Source organism: Chiloscyllium punctatum, chromosome 7, assembly GCF_047496795.1.
Source record: "Chiloscyllium punctatum isolate Juve2018m chromosome 7, sChiPun1.3, whole genome shotgun sequence".
NCBI lineage: Eukaryota > Metazoa > Chordata > Chondrichthyes > Orectolobiformes > Hemiscylliidae > Chiloscyllium > Chiloscyllium punctatum.
In genome coordinates, this window is record NC_092745.1 from 54,110,367 (window position 1) to 54,136,168 (window position 25,802).

The following is a 25,802-nucleotide window of genomic DNA, read 5'->3' on the forward strand; positions in this document are numbered from 1 at the left end:
AATTTTTATAAGACCTTTTTGGAGTATCTTGACACAGGTTTATCTGCCACACTAACAAGGGCGTTTATATTAGCCATAACGATTGTGTTTTACAAGTCCAATATCCAGGGAGGAGGAACTGTGAATGTATGAGCATTTTGTTTGGCTGGGCTGAGTTATTACTATTTATTAGTTTGTTGCTGGTTATTTATTTATTTAGTTAGTTAAATAGCCAGTTTGGGTTTTTATTACACTATATAATTTTCTGTATATGTTTATACATTTGTACATGGGAGGGGGCGCGGTTGGGATTTTTTTTTTACTTGGGTTATTTTTCTTTGTATTGGTTTGTACCGGTTGTAATATTAAAAAATCTATTTTTCCAATAAAGTATATATATTGTTAAACATTTAGGACATCTGGTCAGCATGAACGAGTTGGACCAAAGGGTCAGTTTCAATGCTGTACATTTCTATGACTGTATGTGTGAAACTATTGAATTAGGACTGACAGTACATCGAAAGATAGCATTAAATATTTCACAACCTGTTAGTTACAATGACTTGTTTATTACAACTGCAAATTATTTTACCTTATTGTTAAATTATTTCAACTATTTCCAGCTCCATATAGTTTAACAGATGCAATTATATTTTTACAAAATTTCTCCAAAATCAAATTTAAAAAACTCATTTCACTTACAAATGTCACCTTCTAGCTCAATAAATTGTTTCTCAGTCATGACAGCTTCAGCAACAGAAATTAAACATGATATGTCCAGTAAAATCCACAAATTAACCAAACAGGACTCATCCATATTGGGATAAGGGAAAAAAGGAAATGGGAGGACCCACAGTTGCGAGTATGAGCTCGGTACATTTATGGCTGTGTTATACTTACTGGGAGACAGAATTCTTCAAAAGCTGGCTTGACAAATGTTATATACTGTGTTAAAATTTGTTCCAAGTCCCGTTGTCTTTCACTGATGTCTCTTAATACTGAAACAAACAGAGATTTCTTACTGAGGAGTTGCAAACTGAGAATTTACAGAAACATTAACTTTGAAAAATCATTTTTAAAACAAAAATACTTCCATTACTAGTTATTCACGTTCTTATTTATTAATCTAAGACGTAAATGTCTCACAACTGTTTCCATCTGCTAGCAGTATAAATAATTAATTATTTTAAACAATTTAACATATGGTGATTTAGAGTAAAATGTATAAATTTAACAAGTTGCATACAGGTTTCGTAATGTATTGCAGTACAATATTGAGACAAGAGGGGTCCAGAAATAATAATCAACCATACCATATGCAAAAATCAATATTCACCGTTCTCATTTCTAATGTCTTCAATTACAGAAGTTTATCCCTAAAATATCAACGTACTTTGAAACAGAATCTACAGTTCTGCAGTATGGCTTCTCTATTTTCAGTTCTTTCAGCATTCAAATCAAGGTGCAAGTGTAAATCGAAACCCTTTAATAAATAGTATTTATGCAAACAAGCCACTTGATTTAGCAAACCACATGACAAACATGTACTGACACTCTATGAGACTGGTCAAAATGACATTAGGCAATATTTTAGTAAAGTTCAACTTTTAAACTCCAGTGAAGGAACACCACAAACAGGAGAGTTTCTTCTTAGAACAGAAAACAACATTTTCGTGTCTGCAGGAATATGAAGAATCAAAGCTAGTATTGTTCAAAAAGTAGAGAGCAGATTGTTGAAACTTAGAAGCAAAAAAATTATATAAAGTTGAAAATTGTACAGGCTGGGCATGAGACACTCAATTATTTCAGGAAGCATCAGAACTTAAGTCTATAAAAGGTCTAAATAATGTGCCTTGTGTTAATTTCTCTTTGCAACTATAGTCCAAAGCTCAGAATCCACTGTCACTCAGCATTCACTATATAGTCATATCTTCATCCTTCATGCTTTATTCTAGTAATTGTTGTGTCTACAGTTTTACTGTATACAATAAAACATTGTCAACTTCACCAGGATGTTACCTTTTTTGGGGCATTTTAGCTACAAAAGACAGGTTGGATAGGCTTGTATTGTTTTCTTCAGTGCAGAGAAGACTGGGTTGGACAGGGGGAGCTGAATTGAGGTATGCAAGATTATGAGGGGCATAGACAAGGTGAATAAGAGGCAGCTTGTTCCCTCAGTTAAGGAATAATTTTTTAAGGGTGAAGGGCACGAGGTTTTAAAGGAGATTTCATAGAAACACTAGTGTGGAAGCAGGCCATTCAGCCCATTGAGTCCATAGCGAGCCTCTGAAGAGCATCCCACCCAAAACCACCCCCCTCTACCCTACCCCCGTAATGCTACATTTCCCATGGCTAACCCTCCACACGTACACATCCCTGGGTACTATGTAGTAATTTAGCACGGCCAACCCACCTAACCTGCACAGCTTTGGACTGTGGGAGAAAACCGGAGCACCTGGAGGAAAACCACATAGACATGGGGAGAGTGTGCAAACGGGACAGTTAACCGAGACTGGAATCAACATCAAACTGGGTCCCTGGTGGTGTGAGGGAACAGTGCTAACCACTTAGCCACCGTACTACCATGAGGAACAATGTTTTTCATCTTGAGGGTAGTGAGAGTCGGAATGTACTGCCTGGGAAGGTGAATATAGGCAGGTGACCTCAAACTTTAAAAGGGTATGTGGATGAGCACTTGAAATGTCATAACTTTCAAGGCTATGCGTCAAGTACTGGCAAGTTGAATTTGCATATATAGGTTGGCACAAACCAAAGGGTCTTGTTACATGCTGTATGACTAATAACCCAAACTTGGAAGCCAGGTAAGTCATTTCAAATCTTTGTAAAAAGGTCAAAGCTCCACAGCAAACATCTACAGATGCACGGGATACAGACTGATGGCGTACTGCCAAGGAGACGGGTTAGAGACAAAAGAACTGCAGATGCTGGAATCCAAAGTAGACAGGCAGAAGACTGGAAAAACACAGCAAGCCAGGTAACATTAGAAGTCAATGTTTCGGATATAACCCTTCTTCAAGAGTAAAGGTAGGGTAGGGGGAGCTGCAGATAAGGGGGATGGGGAAAATAGGGTCAGAATGTTGAGGTAGTCATAGATGAATACAGGTAGTGGGTACGACCTGCTTGGTCGATGGGAAGAATGAATCTGGTTGGTGGCTGAAAGGGTCAGTAGGTCGAATGAAAGAAGGAAGCGGGGCTGGAGAGGGAGTCAGGGAATGGGTGGGGAGGTTATTTGAAATTGATGAACTCAATGTTGAGTCCTCTGGACTGTAGGCTACCCAGATGGTAAATAAGATGTTTCGATTAATCCCCTACAGTATGGAAACAGGCCATTTGGCTTAACAAGTCCATACTGACCCTCCGAAAAGTAACCCACCCAGAACCATTTCCCTACACTTATCCCTGACTAATGCACCTAACACTACAGGCAATTTAACAAGTTCAACTAATCGGCATATTTTTGGACTGTGGGAGGAAACCAGAGCACCCAGAAGAAACGCACACAGATGCGGGAGAAGGTCTGTGTGGAGTATGTCATGTCGCTTGAGGCAGGTTCTGATTCACTGTGGTAATGGAGGAGACCGAGGACGGGCATGTCACAGAGGGGGTAGGAAGGGGAATTAAAATGGGTGGTGACCATGGGAGATGGGTTAGCAACTGGATCCTACACAATGCCTTCTCCACAGTGAAAACAGAGTCAGGTATGCGACATTCGTCCAACTTATTACATCACCAAAGATGTTGCAGTTGTTAATCACCTGTTAAATTCTACCGTGCAACTATGGAACTAATTGCAAGACATGACTGCATGCTGTTATGCAAGTTGAGGGAACAATAGGTAAAATGGATTTAAGATTCTTTTCCCCAAAAAATAGAGTGGATAAAATGAAAATTGTAGTCACTCTTTCCAGAGTGACTTTTTACTTTTTGCAATGGTCATTTTTATTTCAGTGTGTAATTTTGCATGACTTTAGCCCTCTGATATCTTATCATTGTAAATTCTGACACATTGATGGATCATTTAGACATGGCAACTTCTTTGTACATCAGGAACTTAAATGCTCCTGTGAGATTGAGCAGCGTATGATGATGCTGAACAAAGTTTCTGAATATTTTAAAGGTTGCGCTTGCTGACACCAAGGAGTATGTGCAGTGCAAGGCTTCTTGTGGAAGGTGGTACCTTCGGTTCAACCTCATGGACATGGTCGATGCTAACACAGTAGTCAGTAGATTAACCTTCAAAACCTCTACTTCCTGCCAGGTTCCAAACAAATCAGTGGAAATTAGCAAACTTGCTTCCCGGATAAATCTGAATCAAGATTCATTACTCCTAATCCTGTAGGAAAACATGCACAGTCAGCCTTTATGGCTCATGGCATCAGCTTTCATTGATTTGCAAGACACAAAGTACAACTCCTGATGTGTGAAGCAAGAAAACAAAAAGTTTTCAGGGCTTTACTTCAAAGTGGACAATAAATTTTCTCCAACAGAACGTATTTAACTTTGTAAAAACGAAAACTCTGTACCATCATTAGATTTTATTGAAGATATAGCAGAGATTATAAAACTTAAACACCTCATAGGCTTCATGAATGATCATTTACGGTAACTATGCAGTGAAAAATATCATTCAGTTTAGGTCCTCAGCTGACTATTAAATTAGTCACTCTTAACTATGACAGTTAGTGTAATTGAATTTGCCAAGGAAACATGGTCACTTGGTGAAAACTTCCATAGGAGTTACCATCCAAAAAGAATAAAATGGTGACTAGATCCAACTGAAAAGCAATCTGAAAAGTTGGACAAAAGCAATAACCTCTAAAAAGGCAAGACATTTCTTCTGGGTGAAGGATAAAGTCCATTACATTTTCCCCTCTCTCAAGGTGGAGATCTAGGCAGAAAAGAAGCAAATGCAATTCAACCCAGAGAAGTGTGAGGTGATGCATTTGGTGATGTTAGACAAGACAAAGGAATACACTATAAACTGGAAGATACTGGCATGTGCAGAAGAAATGACCCCTTGGACTGCATGTCCACAGATCCCTGCAGGTAGGAGGGTAGACTAATAGGTGGACAACAAGACATCTGAAATACTTTTTTTAGTTGAGGCAGAGAAGGCAAGGAGCTAAATAAAACTAAGCCACCATTTGTGTATGGCGGTTCTGATCACCTCAGTACAAAAAAATGGAATTGCAGCAGAGAGGCTACAGAGGAGGTTTTTGAGGCTGTTACCAGGATTGGAAAAATTGCATCAAACAGGAAAGATTATACAGACTGGAGTTATTTCCTTGATTGAGGTGTACAAGATTGAAACAGGTCTAGGTAGAATGGAAGGTCTTATTTCCCTTAGCAAAGGGTTTAGCATTTCAGGGTATAGATTTAAAATAGTTGGTAGAAACATAAGAGGGACAAGAGGAAACGTTTCTTTCACCAACAGGGTAGTAAGGGTCTGCAACATTTGGGCTTGGAAAGGATATTAAAGAGAGAAAAAGGACAAACCCTGAACTTTAATCTAAAATAAATTCAAATTTAAAAAGATTTCTGGGACTTCAGGTGCAAATTCATAATGTCTAAGGTTTGCACAAAGTGCTGGAAAATAGTTTTAGGTTAGGTGCTTTGTTTCTTAGGAGGCACAGACATAATTAGCAGAATGGGAGAAAGTAAGGACTGCAAATCAGAGTCGAAGAGTGTGGTTCTGGAAAAGCACAGCCGGTCAGGCAGCATCTGAGGAGCAGGAGAATCGATGTATCAAGCATACGTTCTTGAGTCCTGATAAGAGCTTATGCTCAAGACGTTGGTTCTCCTGCTCCTCAAATGCTGCCTGACCGGCTGTGTTTTTCCAGCACCACACGCTCAACCATAAATTAGCAAGGTGTCTGCTTTTTGTGCCACAACATTTTAAGATCATAAGATTAGAAATGGGGATGTTCGCCAATGACTGCACAATATGCGGTGCCATTTGCAACTCCTCAGATACTGAAACAGTCCATGTTCAAATACAGCAAAATCTGGACAATATCCAGGTTTGGACTGACATGAAGCAAGTAACATCCATGCCACACAAATGCCAGGCAATGACCATGTCCAATAAGAGGCAATCTAATCACTTTCTTTTGATATTCAATGGTGACACTATCACTGAATTCCCCATATCAAAGTCCTGGGTGTTACCATTGACCAGAAACTCAATTGGACTCACCACATAAACACAATAGCTATTCCTGGTGAAGGGCCTTTGCCTGAAACGTCGATTTTCCTGCTCCTCAGATGCTGCCTGACCTGTGCTTTTCCAGCACCACAATCTTTGAGACAATGGTTTCCAGCATCTGAAGTCCTTGTTTTTACCACAGTAGCTACAAGAGCAGGTCAGTGGCTGGGAATACTATAACGAATAACTCATCTCCTGACTCCTGTCCACCATCTACAAGCCACAAGTCAATAGCATGATGGAATACTTGCCACTTGCCTAGATGAGTCAGTTCCAACAACACTCAAGAAGCTTAACACAATCCAGGACAAAGCAGCCCATTTGACTGGCACCACATCCGCAAGTGTCCACTCTCTCTATCACTGACACTAGCAGCAGCAGTGTACTATCTACAAGATGCCGTGCAGAAATTCACCAAAGATCCTTAGACAACACCCTCCAAACCCATGACCACTTCAATCTCGGAGGACAGGGGCAGCAGGTATGTGGGAACATTACCACTTACAAGTTCCTATCCAAGCCACTCAACATCCTGACATGGAAATACACTGTTCCTTCACTGTTACTGGATCAAAATCCTAGAATTCCCTCCCTAAGGCATTTTGGGTCAACCCACACTATGCGGAGTGGACTGTAGTGGTTCAAGAAGGCAGCTCACCACCACCTTCTCAAGGGCAACTAAGGATTAGGCAATAAATGCTGGTCAGCCAGCAACACCCACACCCATCTAGTGAATATAAAAGAAACAAATCTGTTCACAGCATGCACATGAAAAAGCTTCCTTCTTCTTAGGGTAATTTGCCAATCTACAAATTTACTGGTGAAATATGACAGGCTATTTTGGGACTCCGATAACAAAAATCTGATTTTCCAATTAGCATTTGAAAAAGATCTTTTCCCTGGGGTGGGGGAGTCCAAAACTAGAGGGCATAGGTTCAAGATGAGAGGGGAAAGATTTAAGAGAGACCTAAGGGGCAACTTTTCCACACAGAGGGTGGTGCATGTAAGGAATGAGCTGCCAGGGGAAGTGGTGGAGACTGGTACGATTACAACATTTAAAAGGCATCTGGATGGGTATATGAATAGGAAGGGTTTAGAGAGATATGGGCTAAATGCTGGCAAATGGAAATAGATTTATTTAGGACACCTGGTCGGCATGGGAAAGTTGCAACAAAAGGGTCGGTTTCTGTGCTGTACATCTCTACACTCTATGTACAGACAGCAGAAAAATAACACTAACCAGAAGAGTCCCAAAGGTAAAACCTACAATCAAGTGATAAGATTTATCCTTGGTTTTCTATTTAGCAGAGGTGGTGTGTCAGGATGCTATTGGATTTCTCTATCATCATGGATCGAAGGTGGACAGTATTGCACAGAACAGGCTACCTGACATGGTGAGAAATCACAGCCTCTCTCACACTATTTAAAAAGAGGATGCATCTCAGCTTCTGGCTCAAGCTCCTGATCTTTGTCCACCATGTGATACAAGTAGGGGTTTGTAAAGGTTGGAAGCTGGATGGATGTCTCATGATTCTGCTCCTGGGTATCATAAAAACCAAGCTGGGCACATGCCAGGTTGTTTGACCACTTCCACAGAGTCGACCACAGCCAGGTTGCCTTGGTAATGTACCAGACTATGTCCCAACACGAGGTTATCTCTGATCAGTAACGCTGCAAAGTATGCAGTATCTTAATAAAACACTGATATTATCAAAGTTCAAAGACCTTGTACATAAATAAAGCTTTGACAGTTGTGCCAAACGAACAAGGGAGTCATTTGTTTAATTCTTTGGACATTTTAAAGGAAAAAAAGATGCCATATTTACAATGATCGCATATCGTAATGATAGTTTCAAATGCCCTGTACCTCTGCGTGATAGCCGGGTGTCTGCATCAGTATCCACAAAGAGCTTCATCTGAAACATGTCTCGGATCTCCTGCATATAAAAGGCCAAGATACCTTCAAAAAGCACCACGTCTGCTGGGTAAACAGTAACCGTCTCAGATTTTCTGGAAAGGCAACATATAAACAGGAATACTATGATTTCTACTGCCGATGAGTGTTAATTCATTATTCTAGCCTTTCCACAGCTCTCAGCAATTTTCTTGGTACATATAAAAATTGAAAAAAGTTGCAGATGCTATAAATCAGAAACAAAAACAGAAGGTGCTGGAAAAGCTGAGCAGGTCTGGCAGCATTCATGAAGAGAAATCAGAGTTAATGTTTTGAGTCCGGTGACCCTTCCTCAGAATTCTTAACTTGATTACTTTGTTTTTCCTTCAAAGATGCTGCCAGACCTGTTGAGCCTTTCTAGCAACTTCTGATTTTGTTTTTTGTACATATTTAATTACTCAATGGAATCAAGTATATTTTCAAAATTATTTACCCCTCCATGTCAGTAATGCCCCTGAGAGGTCTTGTGTAAGGTTCCATTCTATGCTGCAAAACTCATCAACATAATGCTCTCAACATTTGCGTGCTTGTTTTATTTTGCTGGGAGAGGGAAAAAAAAGGTACTTTTGCAGTTTACAGCGCAAATTGTACAGACCTACTTCAGTTGAAAAATTGCCATTCAATTTTGAAGTTAGAAGTCTTTATGAGATTCTATATTTAAAAAATAATCAAGTCCAGGTCAGAGTGATCTGAACTCCTTGTTCTAAGAAGATTCTGTCTTAACATAAAAAGATTTATTTGTACAACTTTGTAATATCAAAATATACCCCAGAAAAACATTTGGTAATAAAAGGGAGAAGTGCTGGAACAAGTTATGAAGGTCTAAACATTGCTGGAAAAAAAGTGGTTTTCGAACAGGGATTTTAAAAGAAAAGGTAAAGGCCTCATGAAAGAATTGGTAATTAAAAGGTTAAGATCTTAGTTGGTACTTGCCACTTGATGAATGGGTTCATTCTTCAGCACAGAACTGAACAGGAACTATTTGATAGGTTGGAATTTTTAGTATGGAATGAAATATTCTAGTCCTGCCAAACTAAAGCATCTTAAGTGAACACATGTAACTTGGATTCAGTTCATACTTGGGACGGTATTTATATTGCTTTCATGGATTTAGAACTGGTAAACTTGCCAATATCATATTATTCTCCATTTTTAGTGAGACAAGTCAGACAAATGCAAATTCAGAGAAAGCCAGGGTGCTAAAGTTGGAACACAGTTATGCTGTACATCCAAAGTTACTGTACTAGTAATCCAGAAACCTACACTAATGTATTTCTATCACTGCAGCAGACAAAACGTTCATTTAGCATTTACAATTGAAAAAAACTCACGAGATGTGGATATCACTGCATTTGTTACCCATGCCTTGAACTGAATGGTGTGCTAGGCCATTTCAAAGAATCAACCACATTGTTATTCCATGGTTCTGAAGTCACATGTAGGCCAGACAAGGTAACGATGGCAGATTGCCTCAAGACATCTGCTAAGGGAGATTAGTGAACTGGATGGGTTTTTTTACAACAGCCAATGGTAGTTGTCAAGGTCAATGAGTGAGACAGTTTTCAATTTCAGATTTATTCATTAGAATTTAAATTCCATTGGCCGCTGAAGTGGAATTTGAATCCATGTCCCAGGATGCTATCCTAAGCCTTAGAATTTCTAAAGACATTACCATTCTGCTACTATCTCCCCCTAATTTTATATATTATAAAATATGGAATTAAAAACAGATTGTAACCAAAAGCCCATTTGCTTTGCTAATGTCCTGATACAGGACTCTGGACCCACAGCAATGCTATATGCTGCCCCGTGAATTACTTTTTAAACCACTCAGTGGGTGTTCTTTTCTATAAACATTTTTTCATTAACCTATTTTTCAAATCAACCTCATCAGAAATATTACTACATACCTCTGGAGCAGGTGGGACTTGAATCCGGGCCTACCAGTCCAGGTGTAGGGACTCTACCACTGCATTATAAGAGGGCCCAACCACTCAGTTGTATTTAACAGGGTGGATCACCATGGCCTGATCGCAGTTAAGAATTGGCAAACAAATACTGGCCTTACTAACAACATGCACAGCCTGTCCATGATTAGATTGCGATTAGATTAGATTCCCTACAGTATGGAAACAGGCCCTTCGGCCCAAAAAGTCCATACCAAACCCTCCGAGGGGTAACCCACCCACACCCATTCCCCTACCCTGTATTTCCCCCTGACTAATGCACCTAACACTATGGTCAATTTAATATGGCCAATTCACCTGACCTGCACATCTTTGGACTGTGGGAGGAAACCGAAGCACCCGGAGGAAATCCAAGCAGACACGGGGAGAATGTGCAAACTCCACACGGTTACCTGAGGCAGGAATTGAACCCAGGCCCCTGGTGCTGTGAGGCAGCAGTGCTAACCACTGAGCCATCGTGCCGCCCCTAACAAATTTGCACCGTCAATAGATTTTTTTTTAAAAAGTGCAAAATGTTTACTTGATTTTGGCACTAAATTTCATGAAATGCATGTGTTCGATTTTATAAAATGTCCCCCATTTCAAATTTCCCTTGTTTTTAAAATCTCGAGTTCTGTTAATTTTAATGGATTTCTGTAAAATATCTAAATTGCTTCAAATAGTTCACCCAAGCAATATGTTACTGCTTGTAAAATAATAAAAACCTGTCAAAGAGCTTGATAGAAATTTTAAAATATACATACAATTTGGCACCAAGCCACACAAGGAGATATTGGAACATTTTGACCAACATTTGGTCAAAGAGGTTGGTTTAAAACAGGATCCTAAGGAAGCAAGATGGGTACAGGAGTCTAGAGAGAGAATGCACAGCCTATGAATCACGAACTGAAGACACTGGTACCCATGATGGTGCATTCATAATTTTTATTGCTCGAGAGACCATCAACTGGAGGAGCCAAGTTAGATTTTGCATGATTGTATGACTGGTGATTACGGGATTGAATGGGGTTGAGGGCAAGGCTATAAAAGGACTGAAAACAAATTGAACTTATTTTAAATTAGCGGTGTTACCAAAATGTAGGTCAACAATCAGAAGAGCGATGGATGAATGTTACTTGGTCAAAGTCAAGGTATACGTAGCAAGTTTTGGATGCACTCAAGTTTATACAGAATGCAAGGGAAAAGGTCATCCAGTAAATCTTTAGAATAATTTGAGCCTGGACATTTACAAAACGGCATGGATAATGGCTTTGGTAGCAGATGAGTTAAAGCCAGGACACAGCTATTTAGGTAGAAATAGGATTATGGTGATTCTTTGGTTAGAAGTTCAGCGTGGATTCAAATAGGATGCCAAAGTTTTATTAGGTCTGGCTGAGGTTCAAACGTTGGGGAGGTAATAGGACATGGTGTCTCCTCCCCACCCCTCAAAAACCTACCTAGTTACCTCATTGCTATCTCCCAATTTGACAGAACTCAATCTTGTAGCTATACAAGTTTACATAATTATAAACGGAATGAAAAAAAACTTCACATAAAGCCATGCATAAGAGAGCCAAGCCTGATAGCTGCAAGATCACAAGGGAGGCTACACAAATTTTCCTTCTCTTAACCAAACACAGTACTGTTATACTTATGACACCAGGGTCAATTTTGCACCTCTGTTCTGTGAAGCTGTACTGTTCACTGGTTTCTCCAGTCAAGACAGTTGATAATTCTGAGACTGGAGTTTGAGGAATGAAAGTACAAAGAAAACATCAACTCTACAAATAAATTGGCTTAACGTGCCAGATAAATCAATTACATCCAATATGTACATCTTTTGGTGCCAACAGAATCTGCCAAGTATTACTTTGTCCACAAGAAACATTCAAAACAAATATGACCTTGTATTAGTGTAACTTACCTGGAATGTGAAACAAAGTCATAGACAGGTATCTCAACTGTTTTGCCTTCAACAATATCCCTCAGGGTGTTCAATATTAATTCATTATCAAAAGCATCTGTAAATAAAATAAAATGGAAACAAAATCATTGTGTGAACAAAGACTACAGTGGTACATAATTAAATTCTGTGTTGATAGTTCCTTTGCCAAATTCATCTACCTGGATGATCGAAGTTAAATTGGCCTTTCATTGCTTTTCCTTTCTGTTCAGCTGTTAACACTTGGTAAAAGCTGTCTTGACTCACAATAACCACCTGCCGCTTATGATGATCGATTTCATTTTGGCCAAGTAGCTGAACTATTTTTGCACAAACTGAGGACTACCTCAGAAAAGAGACAGAAAGACAAGTTTAGGGCAGTTATAGTTCCTACATTAGCTATTTTATTACCATTTGGCCCTGTCATATTTCAAAACTATACAAAAGTAGAACAATAAACAACTTCAAGAGATGTAGCAATGTTAAACTTTTAAAAGGACATTCTTAACATTTAACATACTTCAGCTTAATAACATGCAGAGATATTTAAACCAAACATCAACATCTTAGCAACAAGACTAAATTAGTATTACTATCTCTGGTTTTGTAGTCAGACAAAATTGAGGCAGCATGAAACCATTATCACCAATAGGCATAACAATACCAAAGAGCTGGGCATAACTGCTACAAAGTTATGTCTGTGGCAGTGTGTGAAGCAGTTCTTTAAAATTAAGCACTGAATTTGTTGGATGCAGAAGCACCAAATTTCAAGAAAGCGTAATGACAAGCTGTTTAAAAAAACTTCCTCAACCATGAATGACACCCACCATTGTAGATGTAAATGTTACCCCTCCAAATTTGAGATTATACACATCTAATGGGCAGATGGAATATTTATAGTTATAGGTCAGTGGTGAATCAGTGATGGCATTGAGGGGGGCTCTTGTGGCACAGGGGTAGTGTATTACCTTTAAACCAGGAGACCTCAGTTAAAGTCCCACCTTCTACAGAAGGATGTTAAAACGTCTCTGAACAGGCTGATTTGGGAAATATTTTTAAAATGAAGGCATTGAGAAATTGCTACTTTATAACTTCAAATATAAGTGTCAAATAACTAGGAATCATCAAGCCCTTTGACTGGATATGTTTTGGGAAAGAAAAATATTCTAGTTGAGCCTGTGAACATCTCCAACAGAGATCACAGGATAGTGACAAGGAGCAAGAAATATGATGGCACCCCCCACCCCTCAACTTTCCCAGAGGCCTTGGGTAATGCATCCATTTTTTATATTCCTACTTCTGTCCTCTCAAAGATCAGCACAGCATAAAACTGAAGAAATTGGGCTACAGCAGGATCATCTAGAGTGCTACATGATGATAAGAGCCACACTCAGCCAACTACGACGTTTGAATATATACTTTCTCCAACCATATTACCATTTGCTACAAATCCAATACCACAGCATGAAACTGAAATGTGACTGCCTGTTAGGCCACAGTCTGTCATTCGAGCCAGCTGCATCTTCTCAGCCCTCCTCTGCAGCAAATACAGCAGAAACTGCCAAACCAGGTGGGGTTCCTGAGCAACACCAGGCAATGTTTAACAGAGTTCACAGAGTCATAGAGATGTACAGCACGAAAACAGACTCTTTGGTCCAACTTGTCCATGCTGACCAGATATCTGAACTCAATCTAGCCCCACCTGCCAGTATCCGGCCTATATCCCTCCAAACCCTTCCCATTCATATACCCATCCAAATGCCTTTTAAAGGTTGCAATTGTACTAACCGCCGCCACTTTTTCTGCCAGCTCATTCCATACACGTACCACCCTCTGTGTGAAAACGTTGACCCCCCGGGTCCCTTTTATATCTTTTCCCTCTCACCCTAAACCTATGCCCTCTAGTTCTGGACTCCCCCACCCCAGGGAAAAGATTTTGTCTATTTATCCTATACATGCCCCTCATGATTTTATAAACCTCTATAAGGTCAGCCCTCAGCCTCCAACATTCCAGGGAAAACAGCCCTAGCCTCTTCAACCTCTCTCAAATCCTCCAACCCTAGCAACATCCTTGTAAATCTTTTCTGAACCCTTTCAAGTTTCACAACATCTTTCCAGTAGGAAGACGACCAGAATTGCACACAATATTCCAACAGTGGCCTAATCAATGTCCTGTACAGCCGCAACATGACCTCCCAACTCCTGTACTCAATACTTTGACCAATAAAAGGAAGGCATACCAAACTCTCTACAACAGAAGTGTCATCTCATGAGACTGAAGGCTACAGTAACGATCTTCATAACAACTGTTACAATAAAGTCGAATTGATGAGTGCAAATCCTCCAATGATGCAAATTAGTGATTTCCACACCACTGGATATTGGTGCTGGCTTTGTTTATATATCAAAATAATTCTTGAATAAAGTGCATTATTGAAGAATTCATTGTAGCTACAATTTCCACTGACTTTGACAAAGCCCAGATTCTGGCATCTTGATTTGCAGGAAGAATGGGAAGAGGTACAAATCAAATATCAGGACTGTTTGTAAACAAATCACTTAAAGTGGTGGGGTAGGATGAGAGAGTAGTTAATTAATATCAGGATTCCAAATAATTCAAGAACAAAAGCAAATGATGATAGGCCATTCAAAAATGCTGGCTTCGGCCTCAACTGGAACACTGCACCCTGTTCTAGAAGACACTAATTTAAGGGCATCATCAAAAGACACAACGGTGACAAGAGGAAAAGCACCTTGTAAAAATAAAATGGTTCAAATCTCCAATGCACTGCCCGAGAATGTTGCGGAGGCAGATTCAATCCTGGCATTCAAAAGCGAATTAGATAATTTTCTCAAAAGTGAAAAAGAGATTGGAAGACTATAAAGAGTAGATAGGGAAGGGAACCAGGTGAATTGCTCTTACAGAGCAGGGACAGTCAAAACAGGCCAAATAGTTTTGTGGAGCATGAAGGGTAATAACCAGAAATGTCAACTTTCCTTGGCTCTTCCAATGCTTTCTGACCTGCTGTACTTATCCAGCTCCGCAATTTAATCGACGCGGACTTCCAGTATCTGCAATCCTTATTATGTCCAAGCCAAATAATTTTGTTCTTTGCTGTAGCCATTCTACAATTCTAGGTTTGTTTCAAATGTTTTAACATTTTCTTTTAAATTTGGGAGATTGGAATAGGGAGGAAAACCTAGATTGGCTTTTATTGCAGGAAGCAACTATGTGATAGCTGCTTGTGTTTACTCACTGCCAAAACTTTATTTTGACTGCAAATTCTGCTTTCTAGATAAGACAGCAGAATCAGATTTAGTAACACAAATGCAAGGAGCCAGGGCACTAGATGTACAGATCTTGCTTTAAGAGTGAAAGTCCAATGTTATAATGCATAAATATCAAGTTCTACTCTTGAGAGCAGCATGGCAAGTGCAGAAAGATGCCCTGGAAACACATTTGACAGATCACCCACATGAGCAGACAGTAGGATTATTCAGCAAGGCTACTGTTTAGTTGCTTTTCAGATCTATTTCCTCTTGCATAGACAAACAGTTGATTGCCAACAGTGTCAGCTACACATCAGAAAATAGCACAATGAACACATAGAACAAACCCTAAATACAACACTAAAGGCAGAGAAGTACAGAATTCTTGCCATACTTGTAAGAATGGCTCTGAGTGAACAGAAATTAACTGACCTCAGAATGCTCATATCAACCTCCACAGCCATTGGCAAAAGTTAAAAGTATTTCAAGTTTTGACATATCAAAAAAATCCGTTTTAAATACATTTGTATGACTTGTATTCAGACTGCTGTTGGAGACCTTTTCAAAAAGGATCTGGGAATTTTATCCCAAAATTCCATCCATATTCCTTATGAGAGAGGGGAAACTAAATCAAATTTCTTTTATAAAATTGGTTTTCCACCAGTTTTGGAGTTTACTTTACAACTCTGTCCATTTTCAAAGTGAAAAGTTACAATTTCATCACGCAAAGAGTTTTATAGTTTGTGCAAACAATCATGGCAAGAGACACCAATAGTCTGAGGCGAAACACACAGGTCTTTTACAAGGTATGGGGAAATGGGTTGAAAATATATCTTCCAAGATCAAATGGCAAAGCAGACTTAATTAGCTGGATGGCCGAGTTCTGCTCCAAAATGGCCCATGTGCTTTAGTGGGCAAACAAAACTTTAATTTTGTGGTGCGATGGAACTAGGAACTGATTTCTGGTTTTAAAAAAACAACTGCATTTCAATAAATAAGTATGGGATCAAGTTGCTTGGGAGTACAACAATAAAAAAAAGTCAACAAGTTAATTATTGAGATAAGTAGGTTCCTATGGTTAATACTAGTTTTAACTCTGTTTGAAATCAAGGGAAAATTCTGTTTGCTAACTGTTCTCTCCACAATGGTCCTGGATGAGCTGAGTTATCCCAGGATTGTTTGTTCTACATGATGTGCTATGCATTGTCCTAGTTTTGTTTCCTTGCTTTATCAATTAAGCAGTCACAAGCTCCTCAGTAGATTAGAACTCTGATAGTAGCCCTCAAATGGTCAAACATAGAATCAAAGTATTACAGTTGTTTTCGTAACTCCATTGATTGCACTTTTTAAGTCTGCGCATTTTTTGTGCTTTTTTTTCCAAAAAAATCCAAAATAAATCATTAATTATGCTGAAAATTCTCAGCAGGTTAAGTAGCATTGGTGAGGAGAGAAAGAAAAACAGAGCTAATTTTCCACTTTCATCAGAATCCCTGTGATGTTGGAACTACCGCACCAAGAATGCACAGTGCCAAAAAACGCAGTTTTAAGCATAAAACAATTTTGTTAAGCATTAAATTGGCTCGTAAGTGGTTCAGGACAATGGGAAAGCTACAGCCACATTCACACCATTCAAATTCTCCACGCTCAAGGGAACTGTAGAGATTGGGTGCTTCTATGACGTACAATTTGACACTTCTAACTCCAGTGTGATAAACATGCTTACATGATCAAATTCTGGAACTTGGATTTTTGAAGTGACGCAGATGGATTTTAGTTTCAGTTCGGAGAAGATGATTTATTTAAAAGGAAGTCAGACATCATTTGGCATTGTGACTTCAGTGTGTAATTTCCAAGAAAACATGTTTCATTCAAGTGCTCAGCAGGGTATCTGTGACGTTAATGGTGGGATATTTATATGCTGAGCTTACAACAGACAAAGAAGATAGACTGAGTCAAGTAGTTTAGTTTTTGGCTTCAGAAGGGGCAGCACGGTGGCTCAGTGGTTAACACTGCTGCCTCACAGCGCCAGGGACCCGGGTTCAATTCCTGCCTCGGGCAACTGTCTGTGTGTGGAGTTTGCACATTCTCCCCGTGTCTGCGTGGGTTTCCTCCCACAGTCCAAAGATGTGCAGGTTAAGTGAGTTGTCCATTGGTGCATTAGTCAGGGGTAAATGTAGGGGAATGGGTCTGGGTGGGTTGCTCTTCAGAGGGTCGGTGTGAACTTGTTGGGCCTAAGGGCCTGTTTCCACACTGTAGGGGAATCTAATCTGAAATTAAAGGGATTCAGGATAACAGTTTCCTCCTAGTAGAAGAATTAACATTTCCAAGTTTGAATCCTGATGTGGCAGATGGTGGAATTTGAATTCACTAAATGTCTAGAATTAGGTTTCTAATGATGATCATGAAAGCATTGCCAATTGTCAGGAAGAACCCATCTGGTTCCTAATATCGTTTAGGGAAACAAACTGCTGCCCTTGCCTGATCTTGCCTACACAAGACTCCAGACACAAAATAATGTACTTGACACTTAACTGCCCTCTCAGCAATTTGGGATGGATAATAAATGCTGGCCTTGCCAGTGACATCCACATCCCATAAATGAATAAGCAGTTCAGTTTGGTTCAGAATACGATAGAAAAAAAGATACATATACATCCCCACAGCACCTTCCCATGCAATCGCAGAAGATTTAACATCTGCCAGTTTACTTCATTCCTCTTCACTATCCAAGGCTTCAGGCACACCTTCCATGTGAAACAGCGATTTACCAGCACTTCATTTAATCTCATCTATTGTATTCATTGGTCACAATGTGGTCTCCGGTATGCTGGAGAGACAAAACACAGACCTGGTGACCGCTTTGTGAAACACCTACCTTCAGTCCGCAAAATGTCCCTGAGCATCCACTTGCCTACTACTTCAACACACCATCATGTTCCCTGGCCAACATTTCTATGTCAGGCCTGATGCAGTGCTCCAATGAAGCTCAGTACAAACTGGAAGAATGGCATCGAATTTTCCACTTTGGAACCCTGCAGACTTCAGGTCTCAATAGAGTTCAATAATGTTAGGTTCTGCACACCTTCTTCTATGAGAAAGTGAGGACTGCAGATGCTGGAGACCAGAGTTGAAAAATGTGGTGCTGGAAAAACACAGCAGGCCAGGCAGCATCCGAGGAGCAGCAGAATCAACTTTTCAGGCATAAGCCCTTCTTTAGGAATGAGGCTGGTGTGCCAGGCGGGCTGAGATAAAAGGTAGGGGGGAGGGAATTTGGGGGAGGGGTGCTGGGAATACGATCGGTGGAAGGAGGTGAGGGTGAGGGTGACGGTGATAGGCCTCACCCTCACCTCCTTCCACCGATCGTATTCCCAGCACCCCTCCCCCAAATTCCCTTCCCCCTACCTTTTATCTCAGCCCACCTTGCACACCAGCCTCATTCCTGAAGAAGGGCTTATGCCTGAAACGTTGATTCTCCTGCTCCTCGGATGCTGCCGGGCCTGCTGTGTTTTTCCAGCACCACATTTTTCAACTCCTTCTTCTATGTCTTTTACGTACCCTCACACACTAGACCCTATCAAAACATGGGCTTTCAGTACAGCCATACCCTTTTCACCTACTTTTGGTCCCCATTATCAGTTTTCCTTTCTCTGATCATACTATCATTGATCTCTTTGTCTGCCTAACTGTTGTTCTTTCTTCGTGCTCCACCTACGCTTGTTCACTCATTCCTTTTCCCCCTCCACCTCTATCTTTGGCACAAAGACCACCTTTTCCTAGGTACCATCAGTTCTGAAGGGGCACTGAACTTGAAATATTAATTCTACAGTCTTGCCACAGATGCTCCCATACCTGCTGAGACTCTCCAGCAATTTCTGTTTTTTCTTTCAAGGAAAATCCATTGAAATTTTGGATGTTGGTTTAAAAGAGTTAAAACTGTAAATAGCTGTCCACTGTTCAATTAACAGCTAATAATAAGGAGTTGAATTTCTGGTATATTTCAGCTAGAGACAGTTTTAGATACAAAACGCCATTGTTAAAGAATATCAGAACAAGGAGAATTTTGACCTGACGTGGCTAAAGATACCAGGGATATCGAGGTTGAATGGGGAGCCTTTGGATGGTTGGCAGAGATACTAAGGGGCTGCTTTCCTGGAGGAAAACAGAAAGCTCAAGAACTCTATGACTATGACAAAGTGTCAACTAGTATGCAAATCATTGATAGTACACATGCCAAGCAGTTATTCTTTGAAATTTTACAAAATCTGACTGGAGGTTTGGAGGTGCATGTCTAATAAGTGTAGAAGGAAAGTGAATTTATAACATTCAGTTAAAAGCAAATGTGTTTATTGTATTTTTATTAGCTTTAATACTGGCTATTTACAATAAAGTAGTTATTACAGCCCATGTTCTTTGACTTTTGTGTAACCATAAACTTTGTGGATTCCAGGGAGTCAGCAGTCATGCTAAAATTAAGTGATTGTTTGGAATTGACTGTGGACAGAGGTCAACTCCAAAAATGACTTTTCTACTGTAGGCAGAAACAGCACTCCTAAGTAGGTGGATTTGCGCTTCCTTGGGTAGTGGGAGTTATAGGAGAAATCAAAAAATATTCTTCCAAAAAGCAGTTGAGGCCCAGTCATTTGAAAATGTTTAAAAAAAGCGAGATTTTGATTAGGCAATGATATTAAAGTTTATGGAACTGATGCCTGTGGATGGACTTGAGGTACAGATCAGTCACGCTGAAAATGTGTTGCTGGAAAAGCGCAGCAGGTCAGGCAGCATCCAACGAGCAGGAGAATCGACATTTCGGGCATGAGCCCTTCTTCAAGAATCTTGGATGCTGCCTGACCTGCTGCGCTTTTCCAGTAACGCATTTTCAGCTCTGATCTCCAGCATCTGCAGTCCTCACTTTCTCCTAACAGATCAGTCACGATCTTATTAAAATGGAGAATGTCTCTAAGGTCTGGATGGCCAGTGTCAGTTCTTGGTTGTTGTGCACTTTAACCTGCAATACCAACAGAGCAGCTTTTGTTGTATTTGCAGCCTGGGGCATTGAAGCAGAACTACTTCTTGTATTATCTAAGATTAATGAAATGATCAACAGAAATAGTCATACAAAATGAGACTGTTCAATGGAGGATTGCAATATGCAATGCAAGCCACTAGCCAGTGAGGAGGAAGGGATGTCAACACGTTCTTCCCAGACAACATTCAGCTGATCAATGAAATACAAGATGCTGAACAGTCTGAATTACCTAATGCAGCAAATATATTGGCTATTCAACAACGCTATGTCACAACTAAGCTGCACACATCAGCACAATGCAGTCTAGCATTAAGCAAGGTACTAGTGTCATCAGTGGCAGGGATGTGCTGTAAGGTTACTGTTAGACTGGTATACAGAATATATTTTAAGCTTAAATCACATGATTGTAAATTTGATTTTTTTGATTACTTTCAGAGACATCCAAAAGAATAACTAAGAGATACCAATAAGATATAGCATTTTTCTTCATTCCTGGGCCATCATTACTTTACATCATGGAAGGATTTAAAACACAGAATTCAATTTTAACAGAAGATAGGGAGCTAAGCAAACTGATTATGCACCTATGTGCTATCAGAAATTGTCTAAATTTTAAAAATTCATTTTTAACATGGAAATCAGAAAATGCTGGAAATTTGGAGTTCTATGTTATTTTGTTGCTTCTTCTAGGTGCTGAATGGCCTAAGTGTGCTCAGTCATTGGTTTCTGTTTTCAGTATCTGTATTAAACCATAGTAAAATGGGGAAACTAATCAAAATATCTTTATGATTAGTGCTCATAAGATTAGAAACAACTTCAGAGAGATTTCCATATATTAACAAGTGATAACAGCAACCAGAAAGTCAGACCTGCATTTATATTGCACCTTTGACACCATCCCAAAGCACATCATAGGTAAGGAGTAACTGTTGCAGTTTTGACAGACGGGTTTCCTATACACCAAAATCCCCAAGCCTTTGTGGCCCTTTACATACAATTATTTACTACACACACTTGAACAGGCTGGGGCTGTTTTCCATGGAGCATCGGAGGCTGAGGGGTGACCTTACAGTGGTTTACAAAATTATGAGGGGCATGGATAGGATAAATAGACAAAGTCTTTTCCCTGGGGTGGGGGAGTCCAGAACTAGAAGGCATAGGTTTAGGGTGAGAGGGGAAAGATATAAAAGGGACCTAAGGGGCAACTTTTTCACGCAGAGGGTGGTATGTGTATGGATGAGAGAAAGTGGCGGAGGCTGGTAGAATTGCAACATTTAAAAGGTATCTGGATGGGTATATGAATAGGAAGGGTTTGGAGGGATATAGGTCAGGTGCTGGCAAGTGGGACTAGCTTAGGTTGGGATATCTGGTCGGCATGGACGGGTTGGACCGAAGGGTCTGTTTCCATGCTGTAATTCACCAGACTCTATGACTCTAATTCACCAGAACATATATAAAAGAGGGATTTATCAGCAATGCCCTGGAGCAACACGCACAGATACAGGATGATCAGCAATTAGACCATTCTATAAATGCTGGATTAGAGTGGTGCTGGAAAAGCACAGCAGTTCAGGCAGCATCCGAGGAGCAGGAAAATCAACGTTTTGGCAAAAGCCCTTCATCAGGAATAGAGGCAGAGTGCCTCAGGGAGGAGGGTGGAGGAAGATAGCAGAGAGTACAATGGGTGAATGGGGGTGGTATGAAGGTGATAGGTCAGAGAGGAGGGTGGAGTGGATAGGTGGAAAGGAAGATAGGCAGGGAGGACAAGTCATGGGGACAGTGCTGAGCTGTAAGTTTGGAACTGGGGTGAGGTGGGGAAAGGGAAATGAGGAAACTGGTGAAGTCCACATTGATGCCCTGGGGTTGAAGTATTCCGAGGGGGAAGATGAGGCGTTCTTCCTCCAGGCGTCGGGTGGTGAGGGAGCGGTGGTGAAGGAGGCCCGGCTGGACCTCCATGTCCTCGGGTGAGTGGAAGGGGGAGTTGAAATGTTGGGCCACAGGGTGGTGTGGTTGATTGGTGCGGGTGTCCCATAGATGTTCCCTAAAGTGCTCTGCTAGGAGGCGTCCAGTCTCCCCAATGTAGAGGAGACCGCATCGGGAGCAACGGATACAATAAATGATATTGGTGGATGTGCAGGTAAAACTTTGATGGATGTGGAAGGCTCCTTCGGGGCCTTGGATAGAAGTGAGGGAGGAGGTGTGAGCGGAGGTTTTTGCAATTCCTGCGGTAGCAGGGGAAGGTGCCAGGACAGGAGTGTGGGTTGTTGGGGGGCGTGGACCTGACCAGGTAGTCATGGAGGGAACAGTCTTTGCGGATGGTAGAAAGGGGTGGGGAGGGAAATATATCCCTGGTGGTGGGGTCCATTTGGAGGTGGCAGAAATGTTGTCGGATGATTTGGTTTATGTGAAGGTTGGTAGGGTAGAAGGTGAGCACCAGGGGGGTTCTGTCCTTGTTACTGTTGGAGGGGTGGGGTCTGAGGGCAGAGGTGCGGGATGGGGATGAGAAGCATTGGAGGGCATCTTTAACCAGTTCCAAACTTTCAGCTCATCACTGTCCCCATGACCTGTCCTACCTGCCTATCTTCCTTTCCACCTATCCACTCCACCCTCCTCTCTGACCTGTCACCTTCATCCCACCCCCATTCACCACTGTAGCCTTTGATACCTTCCCCCACCCTCCTCCCTAACTTATCACCTTCATCCCCACCCCCACCCCCACTCACCTACTGTACTCTATGCTACGTTCTCCCCACCCCCACCCTCTCATTTATCTCTCCACCCCTCAGGCACTCTGCCTCTATTCCTGATTAAGGGCTTTTGCCCGAAACGTTGATTTTCCTGCTCCTCGGATACTGCCTGAACCGCTGTGCTTTTCCAGCACCACTCGAATCCGGAATCTGGTTTCCAGCATCTGCAGTCATTGTTTTTACCCATTCTATAGATGCATCATTTACACAGAAAAAAAAATTGGGGGCAATTTTGACGGATCTGGCTTTGGCATTTGCCCTGGTAAAAATCAGAATACATGATAAATATAGCATAGTTTTTCGGACAAAAGTCCAAATACAATATTAATTTGAAAATAAGTGTATATTGGAAATTCCCTTTATTGTACATTTGATTTGGCAGACGGGGCAACTCTGACTAATCCGTTTGGTCATCGATGCATGAAAATATGAATGTAAGTCAATCCTTCCCATTTTTGTATTATCAAGACCCTACAGACGTGAATCCAACGATTATGTCAATTCCCCGTTCGAGATACCTTTCGACATAGTCTTCAAATGCATTAAGCAAAAAAAACTATTATGCCAACTTCAAATATGTCGCCCTTATGCAACGCGAAATCATTCTTCTTTAAAATGGGCATGCAAAGAAATAGCTCAACTTATGATTAACATGTGAAGCTGTTCTAACCAATATCCCCCAACCGATAGAAAATGGCCGGAAGACCCCATCTCCATAAAACAGTAACTACGTAACTTAAGAGGCGTTTCTTAATTGTTTTTTTAAAAAATCAGATTTTAAAAAAAACTGAGACGCTATATTGCTGTGCTGCTAGGGGATTCAGGAAGATCATTTACGGGAATAACCTTGGGTTTGAGGAATTCTCACAAGAACCTGATGTCATGCTAACACATGGCGGGAAACATGTGGCTGACCGGATACAATGTGCAGTGAAAAATATAATCAGATAGTTACAACAAACTTGACCTGTTCTGAGAGGAGTCTGGCGCATGACAGAGGGCTCAGACTCTTAAAGAGGACGTTCTCATCGCTTCCAACCCATCCTTAAAATTTATAAACTTAACAATACATGTGCCAGTCTATATTGGACGAGCATTAGCCCCACATTAAAACCCATTCACTTCTGGGCAAAACTCAAGATATAACATCTCACATCGTTTGTGAACTGTTTTAAAAGACAATAGATGCAGTTGCAATGACTGGAGGGTTGGACTAGCTTCCCTCCACGCTTCCGACCAGAACATCCGCCACGGATCACACGTTACTTTGTTACATATTCCAACAATATTCTGAAACGTGAAACCACAACCTGTCACTGTTTATTTAACCGCGCCCGTCATATAAATCATTGCAACACTGTAACACCCAAAACGAAAAGGGGTCTGCAGACACTTCCACCTCCCCGCTATTAATCCCACAGGCAGTCTGGGACAAAGGGGCGTCTAAACCCCCGGAGAAGCCACACAGCCGCTTCAACTCGCTAACAAACACTGAAAACGCATCAAATCAGATACATAAGCCATACTTTGCCGCTGGCGGTGCCCCCTCCGACCCCGATTAGAAAGGGTTTGCGGGGCTTGTGGTTCTGCACCGTTTGATCGCTGTCTCCAGCCATGATTCATACAGCCCTCGGCTATTTTCTGTCTCCTCCCTCCCCCACCTGCGACTCCGGGTTTGGTTGCTCCACGGGAAGAAAAAAAAGAGGCTAAATCGATTGGATTTCCTGCCGCATTTCTGAAAAGCACCAGAATTTATAATTCTGGAGGATGATGACACACTCCAGACGCTTTCCAAACCCCCACCCGCTGCATCTGACTAGGTACAGCAGACTTCTGACTCAGAAACCGCGTTCCCAAGCAGAATAACCAGGCATGCCAACTTTATACTCAAGGGCAGGGGCGGAGTGTAGCTGAGTAATGAAAGAAGAACCACCCATAGCTCACTTTACTGGGAATAACCAACCAATGATATCCATAATAGTAAGTCATAAAATATTTAATAACCTTTTATTAAAATCTATATTTTATCAAGAAAAATCCAAAAAGAAAACAAAGGTCTGAACTTTCATCTGTTTAACTCCTTGTGACCAATTTCTCTCTTAATTCCATTAATGAGGATCTAATATGACTCTTCCTTGTAAAAACTATATCTTCTACCCCACAGCATTCTTACACTGCTGAGAACGAGGAGCACATGCCATATCCAGTACCTCCGCAGATGCTTAATTTGCTATATACATCCCCTTCTTAAAGGTGACTCTAGAGTCAAAATTATAAAATGTAAGGCTACATACACTTGAGTTTGGAACTATTATGCACAGCATATTCTCAGCCCTTTGTAATTTAGCACAAACAAATCTGTAAATATATATACACAGGCTGATGCCTTCCTGATGCCATATGCTTTTTCTCATTGTTTCATAAGACCTTGGGTACAGACTACACACAGATTTCATCCAAGGTCAGAATCCTCATTACAAGGATCATAGAAACCATTTTTTTGCGTGCTGTTGTAGAGTTTGGAAACCCTAAAAATTATACCACCTTAGAGAGTGTGCTACCACTGGGAACGTTCTAAAAGGTGAATGTAAATGTCTTGACACCTTTGAATGTCACTATTCCATGCTGTATTGTAATGTAGAAATGTTTTTTAATGCAATGTTTAATTGTAGGGACGTACCTGCAAAGGTCAGTTGACTGTACATTGACCAC

At 40.8% G+C, this 25,802-nt stretch overlaps 1 protein-coding gene across 3 annotated transcripts in view; it reads right to left on the reverse strand.

Annotated features, from left to right (window-relative positions):
- The window catches only part of LOC140479651 (uridine-cytidine kinase 2), a 47,360-nt gene extending 22,384 nt beyond the window's left edge, over positions 1–24,976 (reverse strand). Inside the window, exons 1-5 of one of the 3 annotated variants that reach the window (XR_011961091.1) lie at positions 24,617–24,975; positions 12,230–12,389; positions 12,030–12,126; positions 8,073–8,215; positions 880–977 (exon numbers count right to left, since the gene is read on the reverse strand). Coding sequence is in view for 2 of the 3 variants with exons in the window: in XM_072573582.1 (XP_072429683.1) it covers positions 880–977; positions 8,073–8,215; positions 12,030–12,126; positions 12,230–12,389; positions 24,617–24,706 (588 nt within the window). In the remaining variant the exon portion in view is untranslated. Of the gene's footprint in view, positions 1–879; positions 978–8,072; positions 8,216–12,029; positions 12,127–12,229; positions 12,390–24,616 lie in introns of all 3 variants that reach the window. The other 2 variants (XM_072573582.1, XM_072573583.1) reach the window with 2 other exon arrangements.
- Positions 24,977–25,802: the final 826 nt, after the last annotated feature.